The sequence below is a fragment of the Erithacus rubecula genome, assembly GCF_903797595.1.
Source record: "Erithacus rubecula genome assembly, chromosome: 12".
Classification (NCBI taxonomy): domain Eukaryota; kingdom Metazoa; phylum Chordata; class Aves; order Passeriformes; family Muscicapidae; genus Erithacus; species Erithacus rubecula.
The window spans coordinates 17,051,440-17,074,827 of NC_136664.1; the positions used below are offsets into that span (position 1 = coordinate 17,051,440).

Here is a 23,388-nt window from a genome sequence, read left to right on the forward strand (position 1 = left end):
TTACAATTCCACATGCCTCACACATTAGCATTATATCATTATGTTATAACTTAACATTGCATGCAAATAATAGCTACCTTTAAACACCACCTAAAATATTTATTGCAGCAATTTCTGTAATGGAACTGACACCGTAAATTGCCGAACATCAACATCCCTGGCTTTGTCAAAAAACCCCAAACCAAAAGCCAATCACCAAACAAAAAACCCTCAGCTGAGCATTCCTTGGTCTGTATATAGCTCTCTTTTCCTTCTTCGACTTTACCAGAATAGGAAGAAAACCCAACTTTTATAACAGAACTTTCAAGAAACAGAATTTATGCAAACTCATTATCATTATTTTCACTTGAAAACTTATTTTTCTTGTGATTCCTGTGATTGTATATTTATTACATCCTAAAAATACAGTCCTGCCCAGCAGCTCTAAAGCCTTTCTCAGGTGTGACCCAGTTCATGAGGTATCACCCATTTCAGCTCCACAAAGGAATTGGTTCCAAAGCATTTCTCATTTCAATACAAAATTAAGGTTTTTGTTGCACAAATCCATGGCAAATTGAGGAATATCCTATCTGGACCAATAAAACTTCCCTTTCTCTTTACTGGTTGAAAAACACATCCTGGCACTTCTGGGAAATCACATCTACCTGAGAGCTGATGGATGAATGGGAAATATGCTTGTCAAGTTCAGCAAGGACAAACTTTTAGCAAAAAACTCCCCTCACAATTGGCACTAATTGGGAGTTAAATTGACAACTGGAACTGAAGCATCCTGACAGCACGAGGGGTGGGCCCTCCAGGTAGAAATTGAAAACCATTTACTGGAGCAATGTTGGAAAGACTAAACAATCATAGGGCATCTCAGAATATCATGGGGAAGGCTCAACTCAATCTTCATAGTGTCACTTCAGCATTTTGCATGCATACTTGGACAGCTTTTCACTGAGAGAAAGATAAAGTTTTCAGATCAATATATTGAAAAGCACACAAGCTTCTAATTCTTTACAAACAAAATGCTCATTACTAGCTGCTCTTTTTTCAGAATGTCAGAAATGTTTGCGACTCTAGAAAAACATGACAAAGAAATTTAAGTGAATAAGGCTAAAGTAACTTAAACCATTAATTTTTTTAAAAGGAAATAAAAAAGGCACCAATCCCAAACAAAACAACAACCAAACAAGACAAAAAAAAAAAAAAAAAAGAAAATCTGCAAAAGCCCTGCCCAGCTTTTAAGTTATTCTTCACATCACAAACATTTTCCTATTCCATGAAAGAAAATACAAGTAGCTGAGGAGGTGCCTGGTGTTTTGCAGTTTGACCCTTTAAGATGCTGGATTCATAAGTTACTGATAAAATGCCTCTTTGAAGTTATTACCAGTCCTGTTCTATAGCTGATGTTCAAGGGGTTTAAGTTGTGTCTCTGCTTAAATTGTGGTTATACCATGCCCCAGGCTGGAGATGAAGGAGCATGAAAGTGTTCAGCTTTATTCAGTAATAGTCCCAGAAATATACAGAAATGAGATTTTCAGTGTCTGGAGATATGCCTTGTTTCTTAAATCTTAGAAAAATCAGTAAAATATGTTTTACATTGTAGTAGAAAATGTGGACACTTTCGGGTCAGTCAAATTGTTCTTGCTTAAATTTATGTTTTATATTTACAATTCTTCTCAGAACTTGCTCTCAGTTAAAAAAGAAACAAATGAAAGTTGTGCAGGCTCAGGAATATATTTTTTTTAAATCCAGTACTTTTATCTGACTTCTGTAAAATGTTGTCTGCTATAGTTACTGTCTTTGCAGTAGCATTTAATTACAGAGAGGGTTTTTTAGCTAGTTATACTCCTGCTTACTAAACTGATTGAGAGTATGGAAACTGGAGCATTCTCTGCAGTACAATCACCTCTTCCCTTTCCAGCACACAAAAGGTAGGAATTAGTATTTTTCATAAAGAATACAGTAGCAAAATAATTGATACATTTCAGCTTCTGGGAATTTATTAAACTTAAGCAGGAAAATTAGTATATAATTATGGTTGCAAAACAGCAACAAAAATCTAAGGCTCAGAAGGCAATGTTGGCTTTGCAGCATTTCAGATATTGAATATTTTATGGCATGCATTTAAATCATAGAAAACAATACAAGTGTGTATTAGGGAAAAAAGGTTAGAATCTATTTAATATGGTGTTGTGATTGCTGTTCTGTGAAAACTTTAACAAATCATTAATGTAGGACTATGCTGTATTCTATGAAATTTATGCTAGAACTTTGCTACTCCTATATGTCACAAAGATTTTTTTCACTGAGGGAAGCTGTAATTCATCCCTCAAAACACTGCTAGCCTTATTTATATACATTTCTGGTTTGCATCACTTGAGTACAACATTATTTTCAGGCAGCCATCATAATCACAAGCTCAGGGCAGGAATGAAAAGCAAAACATGAGGAAGGAATTGTTTAACTAAAACAATTATTTCTTTTGCCTGTTTGCATCACTTGCACTTCAACAGAACTAGTCATGATTTTAAACAGGTAACATTTTCCCATTTCCTGGGGAAAATAGAAAATGCATGTTGGTGAAGAAATCAAGGATTGCACAGAGCATGGATAATGCAGAACATCCAGCTCACAGCTATTTATAAGTGCTCTCTGCATTTCCAGGTTCGGGTTTTACAGTAGCTCAGCCTGAAGCACTTTGCAAACAGGATGCCTCTCCACTGCTCCTCCTGCAGGAAAACTGTTCCTCCTCTACAGACCTGAGCCCAAGCCTCAAACACCAAGGGAAAAATCTCCGTTAATCCAAATAGCAAAAGTTGTCCAGCTTCTCCATTCCATAATATTTCTCATACATTCCATAAATTTTCTCATAGAAGAAAATCTGCACTTAACAGAGTGAAGAGTCACAAACCATGTAATTCAGGTGTCACAGGAGGAAAAACTCCCTGAGCTCACCACAAAAGGAGCTGACCTGGCCATGCTGCTTCTGAGCCTCACTGGTTTCCTCCCTGCCAGGATTTTTTCTCCAGAGCCCTGGACCAGATGTGCCACAGGGGCTGCTCTTCCCTGCCACACTCGCTTCCCAAATCCCTCCTCACTGACAAAACAGGCAATGTGTTATTTTGGGACTGGAAACAGGGAAATCTAAAAAGTCTTGGGGTTCTGGGACAGCCTGGGAAGTATTGCCAGCAGCAACCTGAGTGACTTCTGGTGGATTTTTGTGTCTGGACCTAAATTTGGATTCATTTATGGGCAAGTCAGAGAACACAAACAAACAACTTTTGTGTCCTTCATTCCCTTTTTCATTCTCTCCATGCTTTCTGAGGTTTAACAAATACAGACAAGGGCTGGATTCTGCACGTGGATGGAGCACCCTGGTTGTATGGACAGGCTGGAATGAGAAGCTGGGGAGAGACACAGGAAGGGGCTCAGGCTCCCCAGGAATGGTCCCAGCCCAGGGGCAGAAGATGCACTTGGATGGATGATCCTCATGGATCCCTTCCACCTGAGGACATTCTATGCTTCCAATTACAAACAACTGTTATTACATTAACTAGCCCAGATTTTTGCTTTAAAAATCTATTAAACCAGGTCCAAAGCATCCCAAACACCTCATGTTCCATAAAACAGGAGCTGCAAGACCCCAGATGCAGCTTGCTAATGCCTTTTCACTTTATTACCTATGCCATTGTGAATTCAGGGGCTGTCTCCTGTGAAAGAACAGTGGCATTTCCTACAGCCCAGATTTCACAGCACATCTGCCATGGTGCTGTAAGTGCATGCAGAGGAGACAGAGGAAATGCAGCAGTGTAGAGCGAGTAGAAGTTGTACCCAACTAATCAAGTCCACAGGGACAGCATGCAGTGTCACCAGACATATCACTCTACACTTGAATGAGGTTGTCAGCCACGGGGAGGCTGCAAACTGCTGACAGCACTGTGCAGGATGGGGAGGCTTCTAAAGGAGGCGCAGAAGCTTTGTGAAGTGAGTACCTGCTTCTGTGGGTGAAGGGGGGGGGAATGAAATGAAGTACAGAAGGGTGTTTGCAAATCTGTGGCTCAGTATTCTGCTGCTAGGAATAAACCCAAACTCATTTGATGTGTGCTGAACGAACACAAAAAAAAAAAAGGTTATTTTGCAGGATTCTCAAAATGCATGTTCTAACATGTACAGATCAAAATAATATGGAACTTACTAAAATAAGAATTATATGAAGCTACTAGGGAATGTCCAAAGGAGGGACACGAGCATGAAGCTGGGCCAGGGCAGGATTATGTTGGATTTTAGGGAAAGGTTCTGCTCCCCCAGAGGTGCTGGCACTGCCCAGGCTCCCCAGGAATGATCCCAGCCCTGAGAGCTCCAGGAGAGCTTGGACAGCACTCCAGGGATGCACAGGGGGATTGCTGGGGGGTCTGCAGGGACAGGGGCTGGACTGGATAATCTTTGGGGATCCCTTCCAACACAGGATATTCTATTCCATGATTCTATGAAAAATATCACATGGCAAAATAAATGCAATATGAACATAGCCCAAAAAAGTAAAAGGAAACTAGAATATTTGTGGCATTTTATAGAGAAATCGTGTAAATTCAGAAAGTGCTTCTTTACAGACATGTGAACTCAAGTAGACTTGCTCATTTTGAGCTTGATCTTACCAAACATAATGACAAAATTTGGCATTAAAAGAGCATATTCCTCAAATTCATTCTAAGAGGTTCAAGAATGAAAGCAAAAGATTTGCTCCGGTCCTTTTCTCAAGTCATTGAAGAAAGACAGCACACTTTAAAAGGTGTTCACATTAATTCCTCCTATTAGTCTCACCCCAGATTACTTCATTTATTAGACCAAATACACTAGGAATGCATTTATTTCTCTATATCCATGCAGAGCAGCAATGAACAAGCACCTTTGAAGTGTGTGCAGTTGCACTGCAAAACTTAAAACTCTGGAGAAGATCCTTCGTGTCTGGAAGATGTTTCCCCTGGAAAAACTGAGCAGTTTAATATAAGATACTACAGACCTCTCTAATCCTGTCTTGCTAAATTTCTCTGCACTTCACAAACTTTGGTATGAGACCATTTTAACCAGTGGGGAACTCACAGACTCTGCATTCAGGCTTTTATTTGCAAAGTGATTTGTGTTCTGTTTGTATCCTATAAAATTAATCTCAGTTTTCAGTTCTATTTTGCTGATATATTCCATCAATTCTATTGGGATCAAATGCTTTTACTCAGTGCCTTTCCACCCACTAACATGAAACCCATTATTTAAGTATCAGTCCTGTTCTGAGCAGTTCTTAAGAGCTGAATTTTCAGTGGGTTTCAAAGGTACATTTGAGAATATGCAACAAATTCTGCTTGTGTGTATATTGTTTCTGTTTGTGCAAGATTTATTTTTGTATTTATTCTCCAAAGCACTTAATTGAATGTTTGCACAAAACATGCATGACTATGAAAAGTGCCGGGTACACTCTACAACAGTGTAGGGACCAAAATTGTAACAAAGATCTACATAATTAGATTTGCTTCTAGAATGTTTTCTTTGAAGCAATTAACTACCAAATAAAATATTTGTTTGAAGATTATACTAGAATTTTGAACATGTAAAATGCACATGGCAAGCAAGACTGATTTTGTAACAGGACAAAAGAACATTTACATCCAGAAGATGCAGCAAAAAATGGGGCAGACATTTTATATCACTCTCTCCACGGTGTTAAACTCTCTGCACTAATTCACTATATCCTGTTTTACTGACTGTCCCTCATTCAAAGTCTGGCAGAAAAAGAAATAAGAAACTCGAGGTAAGTCATAGTGCAGAAAAAATAATCAATAAAGTTCCAGAACAAAAGAGATACCCCAGGTGTGCAAATCCTTTAGCAGGGGAAAAACTCAAAAGGCTGGAGCAAGAGTGTTCAGGAGGAGGAACCAGGTAAGTGCAAATCTACTACGAGTTCTGAAAAGGAGATTATTTTTAAATTGCAGTGGATCAGAAACCAACAAGGTGACAGGGGACAAACCACAGCCCAACTTCACAGAGAAGGAAAGCATTGTGCTTGTGACATTCTGCACACCCTAAAGTTTTGGGGAGGATTGCCAAGAAGTGTAATTGAGGGAATCTCTGCTTTCCAGGCAGGAAGGATGAAGAGCAGCTCTGAAAGCTGTGGAATATCTCTGCTCCCACTGACTGCACACCAGCCTGAAAGCACCCAGTACTCACGAGCCTTAGGAAAGAAAAATAAGTCAGAAATATGGATGATGTTTCTGGAGAGGGAGAAAAAATAGAGAGAAGAATTCCAAAAATATTCTAAGTCATTTTAATGAATAAACCAAAAATTCCTCCCTATGGGAACAAACTTTGCTTCTTGCTCATTTCCGTCTATAACGTGCAGTGTTTTAATTATGCAGCAGTCTCAACAAATAGACTGTCACAGCATTTTAGCTAATTCTATTTAAAATGCCAGCAGAAGAGTGGATAATGTCTTCCTTGCTTTGGCTTAGTTTAACCTACCCACTTCTATTCACCAATGACTCAAACAATCCAGGATATAATAATCACCAAAAAAAACCCCTTAGAATAGTAGAAATATTTAGACCTGGATATACCCTGAGAATCAAAATACCACAAAGTATGAACCCAGGATTCTCCCCAGCTTCTCAAAATAATTTTAAAGGCTCGACTAAAATACTCCAGAAAGAATGGGTTGAATAAAACATTTTAAGATGTGAAATATGCACATTGCCTTCTCTGTGAAACTGAGATATGTTACTAACCCCAGAGAAACAAATGAGAACAGATAGCAAATACCTGATATAAATGTAAATTGACACAGCACCAAAAGTCACTGGATAGAAAGCTCATTACACCTTCTGACCCTGAGTCTTGCCTGGAAAGTGGCACTAGGGAAGATTTGGGAATGCACTTGATCTGTGTTCTCTTCAATAATAGATAGCTACTGACAGTGCCTATATTATACTGTATGCTATTCCTTTTTCCATAGAAATTCCAAGATCACCATGAAATTAACTGTTATCTATAATTTTTTTTTTTTTTTTTTTTTTTTTGCTCAACCTCAGTAGCTTAACCTCAGTAGTAATGAGACCATAATGCACATGGTTGTTCAAAGGGAACTGAACTTTAGTGATAAACAATTAAGGTATTTGTACCTCCTCACTGCCAAACTTGCATTTATGAACAGATCATTCTTTTCTAAGAATAATTCTAAGGATAATTCATCCCTGATGGATACAGATGGCTCATAGAAGTGCAAGGCTGATTCACTGACTGGAGGTAACACACTGAGCTACAGAATAAACTAATGCATGGCAACAAGCAAAGCTTTAGGGCAGCAGAAAAGCTGGGACACTGAAAAATATTATAATTTGCTCTGTGTTATCTTACTAACTTTGAAATAAATTACTAAATCTGTGACAATAATGTTATTCCATATGTGTGCATAGACTTTCATATAAACTAAGACCTCATAATCTGCTGTAGGGTCCACACTTTCCTTTTTGGTTCTTGTTTTTTAAAAATGCTCAGAGCATAAACAACTTGATTCATCAGACTGGAGATAGAACATGACCTGTAGGTGTAACAACCTTTAGGAATGAACAGGAACATATTGCAAAGAGCTGCTTTGGTAAAAATCTTCAGCTGACAGAGGTGAGGAGCGGTGACTAATGATACAAAAGAAAGGATGAGAACATGCTTATGGGGTTTTTTGACAAATGGAATGTGCATATTTTTGTTGGAAATAGCAGGTTAGCTAACTAGGAAACCATGTCCTTACAGTCAGGAACACTGAAAGCACAAATCTATGGATATTAGAGAGCTATTTTGGAATCACAGAGCACCTCAATCTGAAGTTCCTTAGAAGAGTGCTAATGACTGAGGACCTTCTCATGCCCTGCATTTATGCATTCAGAGAAAGAAACCCAAATCTTGCCTTACCCGGCCAACCAGGATTGGTTCAGGTCCAGAAAATTCTTCCAATACAAACATTTGATTCCAAACCCAGCCTCTCTTGGAACGGTGCAAAACTCTTTGTTCTTCATTCAGCCTTTTTAGTCCTGTACTGGATCCACTTGGTAGTACTTGAGATTGATTCATTGGAGCCATATAAATGGAAGGAAGGACAGTAATCCATAATATTATTAATGGAGTCCATGTATCCATGAGCATTTCCGTTAGTCTTTCTGGCATTGTACCACAGGCTACGCAAATCACCACAGAAATGAAATTATTATTTTGCTTTCCTCCAGACTGTAGCAATCCAATTCATCACGCAGTACAGAACATTTACTTACAGCTCCTCCATGTGTTTACAGCACAGTCAATGTAAAAATAGCTTAGATGATAAAAACATGATCCATTGAGTTTTCCAGTCATTAAAGATTCCTGGTGGGGGAAAGAAAAAAAAGAAAGTTCAAATCAGTGACTAAAGAGCTTAGAAAAGCCTTCTGAAACATCTTATTTACTTTTACATAATAAGTAAGCCATGTTAGGTTTTAAATTTGTACTTTATAATACTATTGCATAGTTAAATTGATTCTGTGTATTCTTTCATTGCCTGAAACACTAAGAGAAGGCTCAGATGAATGATTACACACACTTAGTAAAATATTTAGGGGCTTGCAGCAACCTGATCTAGTGGAAGGTGTCCCTACCTGTGGCAGAGAGGTGGGAATGGAGGACCCTGAAGGTCCCTCCCAACCCAGACCCATCCCAATCCCATTCTGGGATTTTGCAGTTCATCTTATGGTCTGAAGAAGCTCCCAACCTTCTCACTACCCTGCACTGTTCATATGATCAATTACATGAACAAACACATATTCTGTCATACAAGCAAATCAAAATAGTGTTCTTGCTTTCTCATGCTCCTTTCCTCCACAAGAAGAAAAACCAAACTTCTCCTGAGTGTACAAGGGTCCAGCAGCCCATTGTCTGTTCAGCCATCAGCTCTGCAGCAGCACTACTGACAGCAAACCCTTCACAGCCCAGCAGAGGAACAGCACTGCCAAATCCTCTGTGAAACCCTGGATTCCCAAACCAGACCACTAGCAGGACCTAAGGAAACTTATTTATGCACATCTGCACTGCAGGTCTCACTATCACTCCTTCACTTTCAGAGAAAACACACAGCCATGTTTCATTTCAAAGACATTTTCCTAGATGGACACTTGGGAGCATTTTGTCTTTCTTTCCTTGCCTACCCTTTGATGTACTAAAAGGTCACAGCATGTTTCATCTCAGGGTAAATATTCCTTGAAATGGAAAGGCAAGTTAACATAGCAGGGCTGATGCCAGAGGGATGGGTAAGCCCAGAAATGCAGCCATGGATCACATGGAAAACTGGATGGGATGTGGTCAGAGAGAAGGGCTGCATTACAGAGCCATGGAGTTGTGTGAAAGAGCCTGGTTACATTTTTTTTGATTCATATCCAAACAATCTCAGGAGAAACCACTATATACAAGAGAGTAGGAATGCCTATTTTTAAGCTTACACCGTGTTTTAGGCTGGTTTTCTTCTACTTTAAGATTAATTCCTAGTGTTGCACATTTATGAAAATCCTGAGAGCTTAGTTGGGGTTTTTTTGGGAGGCAGGGGTGGCTTGCACACACTTGGAATAAGCATGCAGAACACTTTTTACATGACCAGTAAAAGCCAGCTGTTCTTTTAAAAGCAAACAAAAGAAAGTATTTTTTTAAAACTTCAGTAATTGCCAAAGCAACTGTGAAATCTGTTGCATGAAAACCTGAAACTGTGAGAAACTTGTCTTGTTAGAAGGGAAGGGGAGCTGTTACCAAAGTGAAACTCAATCTCTCAAGCAGCATGGAAGAATGGTGAGCTAATAGTGCAGTGCTTTGACAATGCATCCAGAATGAGGGGAATATCCATTACAGAAAAACCTGCAGCTTTACAGGCCTCATTGCCAACTGGGCTGGAAATAAAGGAATCAGAGAATACAGCAAGCTCTCGTGAGGAAGTTTTGGGGAAAATGTGAGAGAAGCAGCAGAGGATTTAAATGTCTTGACATTCTCTCAATCCCAGAAAAGGAAGAGGAGCAGTCTGGTAATGGGATGCATCAGTCACCCTCTGGAAAGCCTCTTCAGATCAGGGAATTAAATGGAGTTTACTGCTGCTGCTTTCTGGCACGTGTTAAACAGATTTCCAGGGACATGTTTGGTGGTAGAAGGTATGAAAAGAGAGAAACAGTCAAAGTTTCAGTCAAAGTGATTGGTTTTGCTCAGATGGGAATCCTTTTTATATCTGACTGGATGAGTGAGTGCCTGTGCCTGCCAGGACATAGATTTTTCTGATTTCTTCAATGGAGCAAGAATCAAAACAGAGGAGAAATAGAACCACTGTAAAATAGAGCAAGAGACAGCATCTTCAACAACATCCAGGATTATATTTAAAATGGGGGCCAGAAATTGAAAACACAATTTAAAGGTCCTTTTCAGGGTTTGAATAGAGCTAGATGTAACAAACTCTTCTCTTTCTAGTGTGACTCTGTTTCTGGGTGAAAAATCACTTTGTATATATACCCTAAAAACTCCTCAGAGAAAAGGACTCAAGTGAACATGAATTACTTACACTTTCAGCACGAGTTGGTACAGGACCAAATAATAATAAAGCACTTCCTTTCACATTCAAGAAGCTTTTTGAAAACAATTCCTAATTAATCTCCACAGCCTACCTTCTAAAAGAAATGAAACAAATGAGATAAAACAATACAACGGTCCCAGAAACATTTTTGGTTGGAGAAAGAACAGGATATTTGGATTTCACACTGCCACCCTCAATCCTTAGAAAGCATTAAGTTCATTTCAGTGCATCCCTCCTCAGTTCCTCCCCCAGACTTTATGCTTGTTACTCTTCACTTACTCCAATCAAATTTAGGTCCTATCCACATGTACTAATAGAGAAGATTCACTGTGACTGGGCTGTGCTCACAGTAGCTGTGTGTTCAGCAATACCTTAAGGCAAACAAGTCCAAACCACATCAGAAATATCAGCAGTGCACACCCCATGCCATGAACCCCCCCTCAGTTGAGGAGCACAGTTACACAAGCTCAGGGCACACAGGGCTGGCACATTCTGAGCCCTGACAGCAAAGCTGGGCAGTGCAGGGCAAAGGAAAAAACTCAATGGGACTTTGGCACATCCCTGCTCTGCAGAGGAATGTGATCAGTGTGGAGCTCTTGAGCTGGATAAAGTTCTCTACAGCTCAATCTTCTAAGAGTAATTTGGGAAACAGACTCTCATTCAGGCTCTATCAGTGAATCAGGGCATACACTTTATGCAATGCAGGGAGGTGGGATTGCCCCCAGATTTCCTCACCAAATTTGGAAATTACTTTTCTGCCCCATTCCTGCAAGCAGAGCACCATGTACGTGGCTGGGAGCTGATGGAAGGCATTTTAAATATGTGGCTCAGCAATTTACATATTGGCTAATAGGAAAATTGAGAAGTGCCTAGCTGTTAAATTGTAATTCTCTGGATTAGATGGGTAGGAGTGGATGATAGGGCTACTGAACCAGGTTATGGTTACATATTAAAGGCCATATGTAAAGGCAGACTTGAAAATCAAGGGAAGACCAGAAGGTGAGGCACAGTAGCACTTTCACTTCCTGTGTTACACCATGGTCTAAAGCAGTGGAGAGTATGGAATGGCAACAAAATTATTCCAGTGAAGCCAGAACAACATTTTCCTAAGCAACAAAAAAAGAAGCATATGGCCCTTCAAGAGTGTATTTCACAGCATGGTTTGGATTGGGAGGGATCCTAAAGCTCATCCCACCCCACCCCAGCCATGCAGGGACCCCTCCCAGTGTCCCAGGCTGCTCCAGCCCCAGTGTCCAGCCTGGCCTTGGGCACTGCCAGGGATCCAGGGGCAGCCACAGCTGCTCTGGGCACCCTGTGCCAGCCCTGCCCACCCTGCCAGGGAACAATTCCCAATTCCCAATATCCCATCCAGCCCTGCCCTCTGCCACTGGAGCCATTCCCTGGCTCCTGTCCCTCCAGCCCTTGCCAATTGTCTCTCTCCATCTTTCCTGCAGCTCCTCCAGGCCCTGCAGGGCCCCCTGAGCTCAGCCCAAAGCTTCTCCTCTCCAGGTGAGCAATGCCAGCTGTGCCAGCCTTTCCTCCAGCAGAGCTGCTCCATCCTCTGCTCATCCTGTGCCTCCTCTGGGCTCTCTGCAGCAGCTCCAGCTCCTGGCTGGGCTGGCCCAGGGCTGGAGGCAATGCTCCACCTTCATCAAGATTTTGCTGGTGTTGTTAAAAGTATAATTTTTGCTTTTAATCTCCACATGTTCCTTGGCCTTGGGCTGTCTTAAACAAAACTTCAGTGATCTTCTGAGTGGTTTCCCTGTACACTGATATATAACTCCAGATCAACTCCAATCCACCTAAGCTGTTTACAAAACTGTTTTAGTTCTCCATTCATGCCTGAGAGGGGAAAGTGATATTTAAAATATAAATAATGTCTTTAATGTAACAAATAGATGAAAGGAAATGCTCCACTATGTCATGGAGCAGAGATTCAAACAACAGCTTTATATTTTCAAAAACTTAAGACTGCTTTCATAAATTTTGTTCAGTATGCACAGCCTATAGAGATGTACAGATAAAACTGAGTGGTTTGTTTTCCACTTTGTGTGCTGATAGAGTTAAAAAAAAATATGATTCTGTTCACAGGAACTTGCATCTTGGAACACTGCCCATAAAACTCAGCCATGGAGTGTGCAAGTCTTGTACAAGTGCAACACAAAGTGATTCCCATGAGGTTTATAGCCTAGCAGGAGGACACACCCAGCACACAGCTTCAGAAAACAATGTCATACACACTGGGACCTCCTCTGGAACTCAAATCTGTGCAGGTTTCAGCTGGGAGTTCACAGAGTTAGAGCCAGGCATGGCAGTGGACATCTACAGAGATATAAAGATCATGTTGTGTATGGGTGGAGGAAAGCACTTCTGATAGAGTTCATTTCACTATAGCCATTTTAAAATCATCTTGTAGCTTTAAAAGGTGACCACTGGAATCCAGTAATTTGTTAAAAAATATTAATAAATTAATAAAAGTAGTTGAAAGTATAAACTTCCCATTGAAAAAAGATGCAAAGTAAGATCATAAAAAGCTTTAACAAGAATCTCTCTTTTTTTTTTTTTTTTTTTTTTTTTTTTTTTATGTTCAAAGCACAGAGTATTCATCTGGTCAAATAAACCACTTTATTACAATGCCAGTACTTTGATTTACACCATGACCTCAGTTTAAAAGATTTTAGAACCACTCTAGTGTTTCTCCAGACAAGAGACAGGGAGGGCTGTCTTAAGAACTGCAGCAAAAGCTTTTTCTTTATTTCATTTGCAATGATGATATGCAGCATCTCAGCCCTCTGACCTCTCTATTTCATTGTGATAGATTTTATGAGTTACTAAACAACTGTTATTAAGGTAAAAAAAAACCCTTGGGTACTGCTTTCTTCAAATGAGTTACACCAGAGAGACAAAAAAAAAAAAAAATAAATAAAAAAACCTGATGATTTTTACCCAAAAGGTTTTGGTTTTTTTTTGTAGAATTTTCAGGTTCCACTACATTTTGTACATGAAACACATAATTTCTACCTTAGATTCTAATTTAATAAAAGCAAATCCTCATTACAATACAAGCAAGCTCAAATAATTGATGAGAGGCCTTAATTTAATGACCACCTAGACAGTGCCAGCCAGTGCCATTTCTTACTATGTTGTTTGTTGGTTGGGGTTTTTTTTTGTCCCCACAGGTGTGGATATATCTGTTGATTTTATAATTTTTCTTCTTCACATTCTTCTTGTTTCTTAAACTTTTTAGGATTGTTCTTACCTCTCTAGGTATTGGTTCCACTACAACTTTTGCTTCCTCATCCCCTATCTCAAGGATTCAGAGAAAGTCCTTTCCCACCAAAAGCAGCAAAATTATGCAAAAAGCCTTCCCACAGTGAGAAGAGTGATTATCTCTGCTTCACTCATCCCTGTTTGGCAGCACAACAGAGCCTCACATTTTCAGTGAGAGAAATAAAAATGCTCCAGTCCCACTTGTAGGAATTCTTACTCTTCTTTATAGAATCCCACAGTGGAAGGACCTCAAAGCTCCTCCAGTCCCCTCCTAAAAAAAAGTTTTTAATTTGCCATTAAAGCAGAACAAACCTAAATTCCACCAGAAAAGAACTATCAAGACACCATAGCCAACAAATAAACACATCATCCTCACCTGCATAACTCAGCTCCATACAACTCCTGTTTCCAGTACTTATCTATTAAATTGTACCTGAACTTGATTTAAATCACCTTGGATAAGGCAGCATGCTCATGTTTTCCTCTGCAAAGTAATGAATACTTCTTGCCAAAAATAATAACATTTATTCCTCAGTGGATTATTCTTTTGTGTAAAGATTACTCAGTTACTCACAAAATAGCCCAATTAAGAGGCACTAAGACGAGATGAAGAGGGGGTGAGGCTGTCATCAGCCACGCTGCCATGGCAGTGGCTCCCAGTGCCCACTGCACAGTGCCACTTGCATGTCCTGCCCAGGCTCTCTGCCTCTCCTCTGCCAGCAGAACTGTGTGCAGTCACTCCCTAACCCAGTTCTGTCAAAATGATCTTGTTAACTTAAACGCCTTTAATAGTAAGGTGTTTTTAAAACCAAATCATTTTGACAGAGCTGGGTTAGGCCATTGCTCATGCTGTAATTCCACCAAGAGCAATTTTCATTTAAGAGGCCCTTACCCCCCCTCAGTCCCCACAACATGCAAGCTACACATTCCAAATAATTGGTCTCCATTCCTATTCCTTCTCCACTGCAGTTTACTGTCCCTGCAGTTGTGCTATTTGCAGTCAGCATTGTAAGACAGGCCAGTGAAATGTGGGTTAACAAACACAATTTGCAACAAAATCCCATTCCAAAAAGTCTTTTCTTCAAGATTCTAACCCAGATCATTGCAGAAGTAAAGAACCCATCAACTATAAAACAACAACAGGAAGTTTTGGGAACGACTGTGCTGACAAAAAGCGTATGAAGTTTCACTATACACTTCAGACAGCAGAGAAATAGTTGAATCAACAAAACTGAGTGGAGAAAAACTTCTGGAAAAGAGAAGAAACAAGCAATTAGAGACAGCAAACTGTTTAAATAAATGTCTGATGGGCTCATATTGTCCAGCCATGGTAACCCTGCCGTGTTTTGATGCTGGCAGGTTTTAGGGACAGAATCCTCTCCCCCAGGTGTGCTGCTCTGAGACCAGGCTCCATCAGGAGGGAATTCCTGTGTCCCAGCACACCCCTGACCAGCAGCCACACTGGGGCCAGCCACCACTGCAAACCTTCATTGCCCCGTGGAGCTGCAGTGCATTTCACTAACAGTGATTTTAAGGGACTGCTACATCACCTGGAGTTAGCTGTAACACAGAAAAGCATTAAAGCATTAGCCACACATCCTTTCCCTCAGCCATGCACCTGAGACTGCACGGGCTGGGAAATGAGATGGGAAATGTCACACGAGCTCTGCAGGGCGAGCAATCCTTTGTGCTGGCAGAGCTCCCTGCCAGCCCCAGTGCAAATCAATTGCCCGAGTTTATTCTGATGTGCTACTTGTGGCAATTTGCTTATGGCTGCCTGGGAAATCAAAACACATTCCTGCAGCATTATTTATTTCAGCAGCAATGGCAACAGGCAGCACCTTCCTCCTGCTTTTGTCTTAGGTGTTCTGCCCTACCCACACACAGAGTAATTCAGAGAGCAAAGATATGTCACTTTATCTTTTTAAGCTTAGTCATGCTCTGCTACTCTTTAAAGACTTCTGCACAGTTCTTTAGGTTATTAAGTGAGCTCCTGAGCTTGTGTCAAATGCTAAAGGACTGGTTTAGGCACGCTGTTAGCCTCTGCATCAGATGTAGCTGAGGGAATCCATGCACTGGAAAAACATGTAGGGATACACACAGCTACCGAAATGCAACAGTTTCTTCAACATCTAGAGCTCTAATAATTACTGAAGGATTTATTAATCTGTCTATTTTTATTACCAAGAGCAGGTTACTTCAGTTTTTGGGGTCTGTTTCAGAGACAGATGAAAGGAAGGTTTAGAAAAGCCTTTCTAAGATAAATTCCTTTTCCTTCTTTCCCTTGCTTTGGTGCTTTAACAGAGAAACATCAGAGAACCTGCTGTTCTGGAGTGGAGATGAGGCTGTTTTAGGATATAGGTCTGTCACAACTTCACTGAGGCTTTGGGGTAGAGAGAAAATGACAACATCCATCACACTAAAATATATCTCCATTATTATTATAATAAACTGTTATTGTGTGACTGTTTTACATGATACTTTATTGTATCTACAAAATCTGTTTTATGTGACTAGATAAATATTTTTATATAATTTTTGACAAATATTTACTATCAGGCAATCCTTTCTTAAAAAGAACCAAACCACAGAAGAGTATCTTGACCCAGTGATATCATGCTTATTCTACAATATCAATAGAATTTCTTATTTTTGTTACTCTTTGATAGTAAAACCAATATGGGACAACTTTAAAGCTGTCAAGGCTCAGACTTTTTGTATATAAAGCTGTCAGTCTTTCCAGAAGCAGCCACTACTTTATGGAACCAGAATGCTTTTAAAGAAACCAAGGGTGTCGTCAGACCCTTCAAACTATTTTTATTCTTTATTATTCCTTGGACTTGCAGTTGCTACACATGCTCAGGTACAGGACAAAGAGACAGCATGTGCTACAAAGTTTGCAGCTGGAGGTGAAATTTCCTCCCTAATGAAATCAGTATTGAAAATACTTTAAGGTTATTTTGGTTTTGGTTGGTTGGGTGATGGTTTTTTTTCATTGGATTGGGGATTTTTTTAGCGTGGATTTTTTTTTTTCCCATGACAGCTGATACTAAAGCCATAGGTATTAAAATGACAATACAGCTATTTCAGCTCTACAGAGGAACAAAAGGAAATTGCAACCTTCCCTTTCAATTTCTTTTACTTAGGCAAAACAAAGGTTTGGGTTTCTGGGAGTCAGACACTCCACTGATGTGTGTCAGAACATCATCTCATGATGCCAGTTCAAAACAGAGAGGAGAGACAGGCAAGACTTCCAGAGTGGTCCAAAAACTTAAACAGAAGGGGAAAAGTTGCATCAGCACTGTTTTCATCCTATAGCAAGAGGAAGAAATGATCTGAGGTAATTTTGATTCTCTCCAGTCCACTGATTAAAGCGATTTTCCTCTGGCTGGAGCAGAGCTGCATTGCACAGGCTGCACACCTCAGCTGGCACAGCCTTGCTCCCTCCCCAGAAGGTGCAGCACTCAACCTGAGAAGGGAGAAAAGGCAACTTATGCTCGACAAGAATGAGCTCAGAAAAAGACAAACAGATTGACCTGCGACTGAGAATGAGGCGTTGGCCATGCTCTGCCTGGGGCATTGTTTGTCAGGAGACTTGCAGCAGCTGGGATGTGCTTATCCTGTACTTCCTGGAAAAAAAATCCTTTAAATATTAATGGAGGGCATAAATATCTTGCTTTCTGGGATTCTTTATCAGCCTTCTTTATAAAATATATAAATATGTACAACAGAACTTTCATATTCTTGTTTAATGAATATTGGGTATTCTCTACAGAATTAAACAAAATACAATGCTTTAAGAAAAACCCATGTTTTCCTGATATGTATTCTGATTAAACTAAGATTATAAAATTATGACTGGACATCATGACTTAGTGAAAGCTACATAAACCCTCCAGCCATATGCATGAGCGTGTGTCTGCAATAAAAAATATTTAAAGAGGAAAATTCTGAACATACCTGGACTTTTCTAACTGTATACAGCAGGACTGCAGGAAACCTCAATCCTCTGCTGAGATATGTGAAATTAGAAATGAAGGTTTCTAATTTTCCACATTGAATTTTATGGCAGTTTTTCCACCAATTTAGAGGAGTTGTTTGGAAAGAATTAGGACTCTCCAATGTAAACTTATTTCTTCTGGAGATGCCAGATTCCACAGCTGAGATTCCACAGGATTTTTCCCCCCTATTCATTTGTTTTCATCTAACTTTTGGAAGCACACAAAAAATAAAGGTCAGAGACCAGAACACAGGACTCAATCTAAACTTCAGTGACATTAAGTTTTGATGCTCTGTTACTTAAAGGGCAATCATGGCTGATACATTTAATCCATAAGAGAGGTTCACATCTGAAGTGTTGTGATATTCAATTAGAGAACTGAACTCCCTCTTGAGTGCATGCACTCCACTTGCTGTAGTGCTTAGGGCTTTGAAATAATATATATGTAAAAAAAATATGTAAGTTTTATTTTTTTATAAAACATAAATACAAAGAAAAAAACAGGTGCATATGATTCTGACCATCAGTGACTGCAAAGGAAATGGGTGTAAATGAGAGCTCTCAAATGAGGCTGAACATTGCTTCCCTGGGAAAAGCCACTTTGGGTGAAAAGCTGAAACTGTGACCAAGGGACTGCCAAGACTGTTTTCCTAATGTTTTGAACTTCCATATCTGTTGCAGAGACCTGACCAAGACACACTGAAAACCCCTCTGTGAGCTTGCCTAAGGCTTGGGCATCACAGGGTAGAGGAGACACTTCCCAGGAGAGCTTTCCCTTCTCAGATCTGGGACTGGGAGACATTGCTAATCTCCAATCTGAGCCAGGGTGCTCATCATTCTCAATTTCAAATGATTTCCACAAGACACATCATGATCAACAGCTTGGCAAATCAATTCTGTGAGTGCTATCACTGCAACCAACCCATGGATAAAGGCTGCTCTCATGGCTAAGGCAGGTGGAAATGAGATTTTATAGCATCTGACTCCCAGTAAAAGACTATCTGTTGGTAACTCAACTGGTTCTCAGATAATATTTTTTCTTTTCAGCTTGCACTTACTACTCCAGGTGCCATCAGTACCCAATGTATTTTGGGAACAGAATTTTATTAATGCAGTTGAAATGCCACTGAGTTGATGTTATTTACGTGGTTGATAAAATGAGAAACATGCTGAACAGATTTTAGAACAAAGGAGAGGAAAATAAATGTGTGTATATATATATAGACACACATTTGTAATCTCAAATTGGACTTTATTTTGTTCTCTGTCTGTCTACTGCTCAAATAGTTATGTTCAAAAAGCTCTGAAGTGAGCCACCTTTTCTATGGCAACAACACTAAGAAAAATGTTGAGTTTCCATGATCTAATTTAATTCTATTGATGTGATCTTATGGTAGCAATGATGCTTAAAATGTTCCAAGCTCAAATTGCCATAGCATTTGCCTTCCACTGAAAGAATCTAGGTTTTATTATTTTATACTCATAGATGAAAGACTCTTATGATACCACTTTAGTGTATACTACAAGCATACAATTGTATTAATAGTAGGTCAGGCTTTAAAAATATTAAAATGGAAAAGGAATATTGATGAGATATGGGGTATCTGATAGGTATGGGGCATTTATAAAAATACCTGCATGAGCAGTCACTTTCTGTAATAAAACATGCACAATCATCACTTAGAAATACACAGCTCCAAGAAATTTTAGGACATGTTCACATCCCTTCTTGTCCATAATCTCAGAGATCAGTATTTCTCTCCCTTTAATATCCCTCAGGTTTTGGAAATCAAATGATCTGTACATATCAAGAGTCAAGTGGGTGGGTTCCAGGTCTGAAAAATTCCCAGCTAAAATCTGTGGGAATGGTCTTCCTAAGCAAAGATTTAAAAAGATGAAATCTGCAACTATATGAGAGGAAATAGAAACAAAATTCAAGAAGAGCTTCAGGGCTAACAAAGCTAAATTTATGTTCATGGCTGACTGTGAGTTCTCACTTGAAATGGTTCTACATGCTGAAGAAGGGAGAAGGATATTTTTTTAAGAGAAGACAATGAATCATATGTTAACAGTGGTGGAAATAAAGTGCTCAGGGATCGATTAAATTGATCTAGTAAAGGTGCAGTATTGCTGGAAAAATCCTGAAGATCACAAATGATAAAAATTTAAAAGACATATTTCACAAAAGAAGTGAATTTAAATCTGATTGTGGGACTACTTCCCCCTTTACAAATCTTTTGGACCTCAGTAAGAGAAGCTGATGGGAATGACTAAATAACGTTTTAAAAACCACTGAGAGACTTCATCTAAGGAGGATTCTACCTCACTTCACAGAGAGTAAAAGTCCTGTTTTATTTTTAAGGAAAGGTATAAAAGGAGTAGCTGTCATTTACAGCCGTACTTCTTACTAAAACCAGGTGCATTTGTTAAGCAGGCGCATGGAGAGTTATTGATTTTTTAATATTGAAGAAAATGTCCAAAGTTAGTTTCTTGGCTTGCAGCCTGCCCAGTTAACAAATTGTTCACCTGGATAATTTAAGAGCCAACTTACATGAAATGCTTGAATCTCCAAGGACACTGAAGGCCCTCAGTTTACAACTAAGCATGGAAATCAAAGTCCTCCACAGCCAGGATGCAAGTTTGGAAGAAGAAGGGAGTTAATAAATAGCTTAGGAGGAAGCTACCAGAAAGCTGTGATCGTTTTGAAAGCAGGAGGTGGAATTATAAGGCTTAAAGGATGAAAATATAATATAATAATCACTTCCCTTCCCAGGGTTCTTCTGTCACAACCAACCACAGTATTAGGCTGGGAGGTAACACCACAGAGAGCTTTTGGGTTCTGATGTTATCAGATTTTATGGGTGTGAAATTTGCTAATTTACCGGGTATGCCAAATACTAACTTCTTCCAGAAGATTCATCATCTTGCTTAAGACAGGTAAAATGTACATGAGAGTAATTTCCCACTCTTCTGAATTTATTTATTATTGACTTATATATAGTGAGAAGCCTATTGTGAAGTCTCTACTTGTTCGCAGCAGTCTAGTATTGAACATAGAGGGGGAAATATCACTCATACAAGAGAACTGCATATTTCTCCTTATCCTTATTACAGAGAAACTCTCGAAGAATTTCCAAAAGAGGATGAGTGAAGTTAAGAGGATTCTTTATCTATAGCTTTGGTAGTTATCAGCTCTATTCTTTAATTGAAACTGAAGTGAGCAGCTGTTAACTTCCCTCCCATTAAGCGCTAACACGTTATATTTGAGACAATAAACAGTTGTCGCTATTTGAGTTCTTGCCATTCAGCACCTCCCAAAAAACACCTGTCCGCGACAGCCAGCGCCACGGCGGGCGAGCCCTTGTGCTCAAGTTGGCTGTTCAGAGGTGTCAACCTTTATAAAAGTTGGATGAGTGTCTCTCCTCCTTTCAGAGGAGAGAGACAGGCTCGTTTGCATGAAACAGAGAGTGCGTTTGTGCCTGTGCGCAGGGGAGGAGAGCGAGGGTACGGTTTGATACCTGTTGGCAAGGCGAGCGGGTTTGTGGAGCGCCGGTAAATGCCAGCTTGGATCGCTTCCACCCTGTGGAGCCTGCTACCCAAGGCAAACCGTGCGAATGGAGACAAATTCGAGACACCACTCAACGGCAACGGAGCGCAGAGGAATTCCTGCCTGTGTTAAGTAGTGTCACCTTCATGGCGGTAGGCAGCCTAAAGAAGGATTTGAATTAATCTCGTTTCTATTAGCCAGCCAGAAGCTGCCACAGGCTGCGGGCTGGAGCCTTGCGGCGCTGCCAGCCGAGCCCTGCCGAGCGGGGATGCTGGCTGGCGGCTCGGGGCTCCGGCTGGGATGCTGCTGCCCAGCACAAGAGAAGGATGTGTTCCTCCCTGCCTTCCTCAAAGAGAAGATGAAGCGTTCCGTGGCACAGCAGCTTCAGGGGGCCACAGGCTCCTGCGTTTGTGCTCTGGGAGCCTTGGCAGCGAATGAGCGGCTGGGGCTAAGGGGCTTTTCTGCCTCTCCCAAGTTTCAGCTGGGTGCATCCTCTGTTTAGTCAGCCAAAGGATGGGAAGGAAAACAACTTGTGGGACAGGGATGACTCCTGGCTAGTTATGGCTACAGATTCATTCCCATCGCAGCTTTCAAGAGCAGCATTTCTGTCCTCTCTCAAAGTAGGAAAGGAAGCTGTGTAGCCATTCCTATTTATTTACTCAGGGGGTGCAAAGCTTTGGGGGGAGGGAAGATGATAATAAATCGGGGGGGTTTGCCCCCCCCCCCAGGTTCTTCCAGCCTCCTCCTCCCTCATTTACATATCTGGCTGGTGGGTGATTTTTATTCTCAGCACGAAAACTGCAATCTATTTCAATGCATGAATGCAGCCCTGCATCTATTCAACACAGTGAAATAGCCCAGAGACTTATTGTACTAAATAAGAAAATAAAGAGAAGAAATGGGTTTACCAGCCTTAGAAGCAACCATCTGTGATCCAAAGTCCTCCTGATTCTTTAAAGGAGGGTTGTAGAAACGAAGGAAAAATAAACCTCCCCAAAAACCCCACCAACAAGCGGGAAGACAAATACAATTACCACCACTTCTTCTCCCGAGAGAATAATAATGATAATAATAATATTAATAAAAACTAGCAAGCATCCAATGACATTTTCACTGTAGGCAATTTGAAAACATCCGACTTAATGAGGCACCCCAGTTCAGTCTAATACCGCACCTACGGACGAGGAAGGCGCTCGCCCAGCGCACCTCGCACGCACACGGAGCCCAAGTCAGCCAGAAACCCACAGAGCGAGAGCCCTCTGCCAGCCAGCACAAATTGTCTGTATAAAATGAATACTCACTCTTTCAAGGAGCAAGGAGTCGCTTGCCCACAACCACTTCACGCACGGATTGAAAGGGTGAGGTAAAAAAACATCAGCCGGTCCCTGGGAACAGGCAGGGCGCTCCAGATTTTCTCCTCATGCTTCCCGAGGCTGCGGATGCTGGCGGAGCCGCTGCTTGCTGGGCTTCCCGGCTCTCTGTGCCTGCATGCTGGAGCGCAGTTATTCAATTCTCCCTTCGCACAAGCCAGCGGCAGCCGCACGTCTCCAGGAAAGCAGGGATATTCCAAATAAATCCGCTAATTCCGGGGCTGAGCGCGCCACCGTGCCTGCCTGCCTGCCAAACGGAACTGTGAAGCGATGTGGAAAAGTGAGCCGGGAGCCTCCCCTGACAGCTCTTATTGGGCTGATCTCGGAGGCAGGTCTAGCGCTGGGAAATTCGTGTAAGCACTTTGGGGTGGTGGTTTTCCCCCTCCCTCCCCTGCCCGCCTTCCCCCCGGCAGGCACACAACTTTTCCAGGGGCGGCGGCGCCGCTCGCTCCCCGCGGTGCTGCCGGGAGCCCGGGCCGGGGCATCTCCTGCGGCCGCCCGGGAGCCTCGGAGGGAGGGATGGAGGGAGGGAGGGATGGAAGGAGGGATGGAGGGCGGGGGGGCCGAGCCCGCCGGGGCTGGGACGTGCCCGGAGCGTCGG

The 23,388-nt window shown here is 41.1% G+C and overlaps 1 protein-coding gene across 1 annotated transcript in view; it reads right to left on the reverse strand.

Moving 5' to 3' along the window:
* CDH8 (cadherin 8) overlaps positions 1 to 23,139 on the reverse strand; it is a 147,639-nt gene extending 124,500 nt beyond the window's left edge. The window contains exons 1-3 of the mRNA XM_079316086.1: positions 22,719 to 23,139; positions 8,298 to 8,388; positions 7,942 to 8,204 (exon numbers count right to left, since the gene is read on the reverse strand). Coding sequence (XP_079172212.1) covers positions 7,942 to 8,204; positions 8,298 to 8,379 — 345 coding nt within the window. The 5' untranslated portion in view covers positions 8,380 to 8,388; positions 22,719 to 23,139. The remainder of the gene's footprint in view (positions 1 to 7,941; positions 8,205 to 8,297; positions 8,389 to 22,718) is intronic.
* Positions 23,140 to 23,388: the final 249 nt, after the last annotated feature.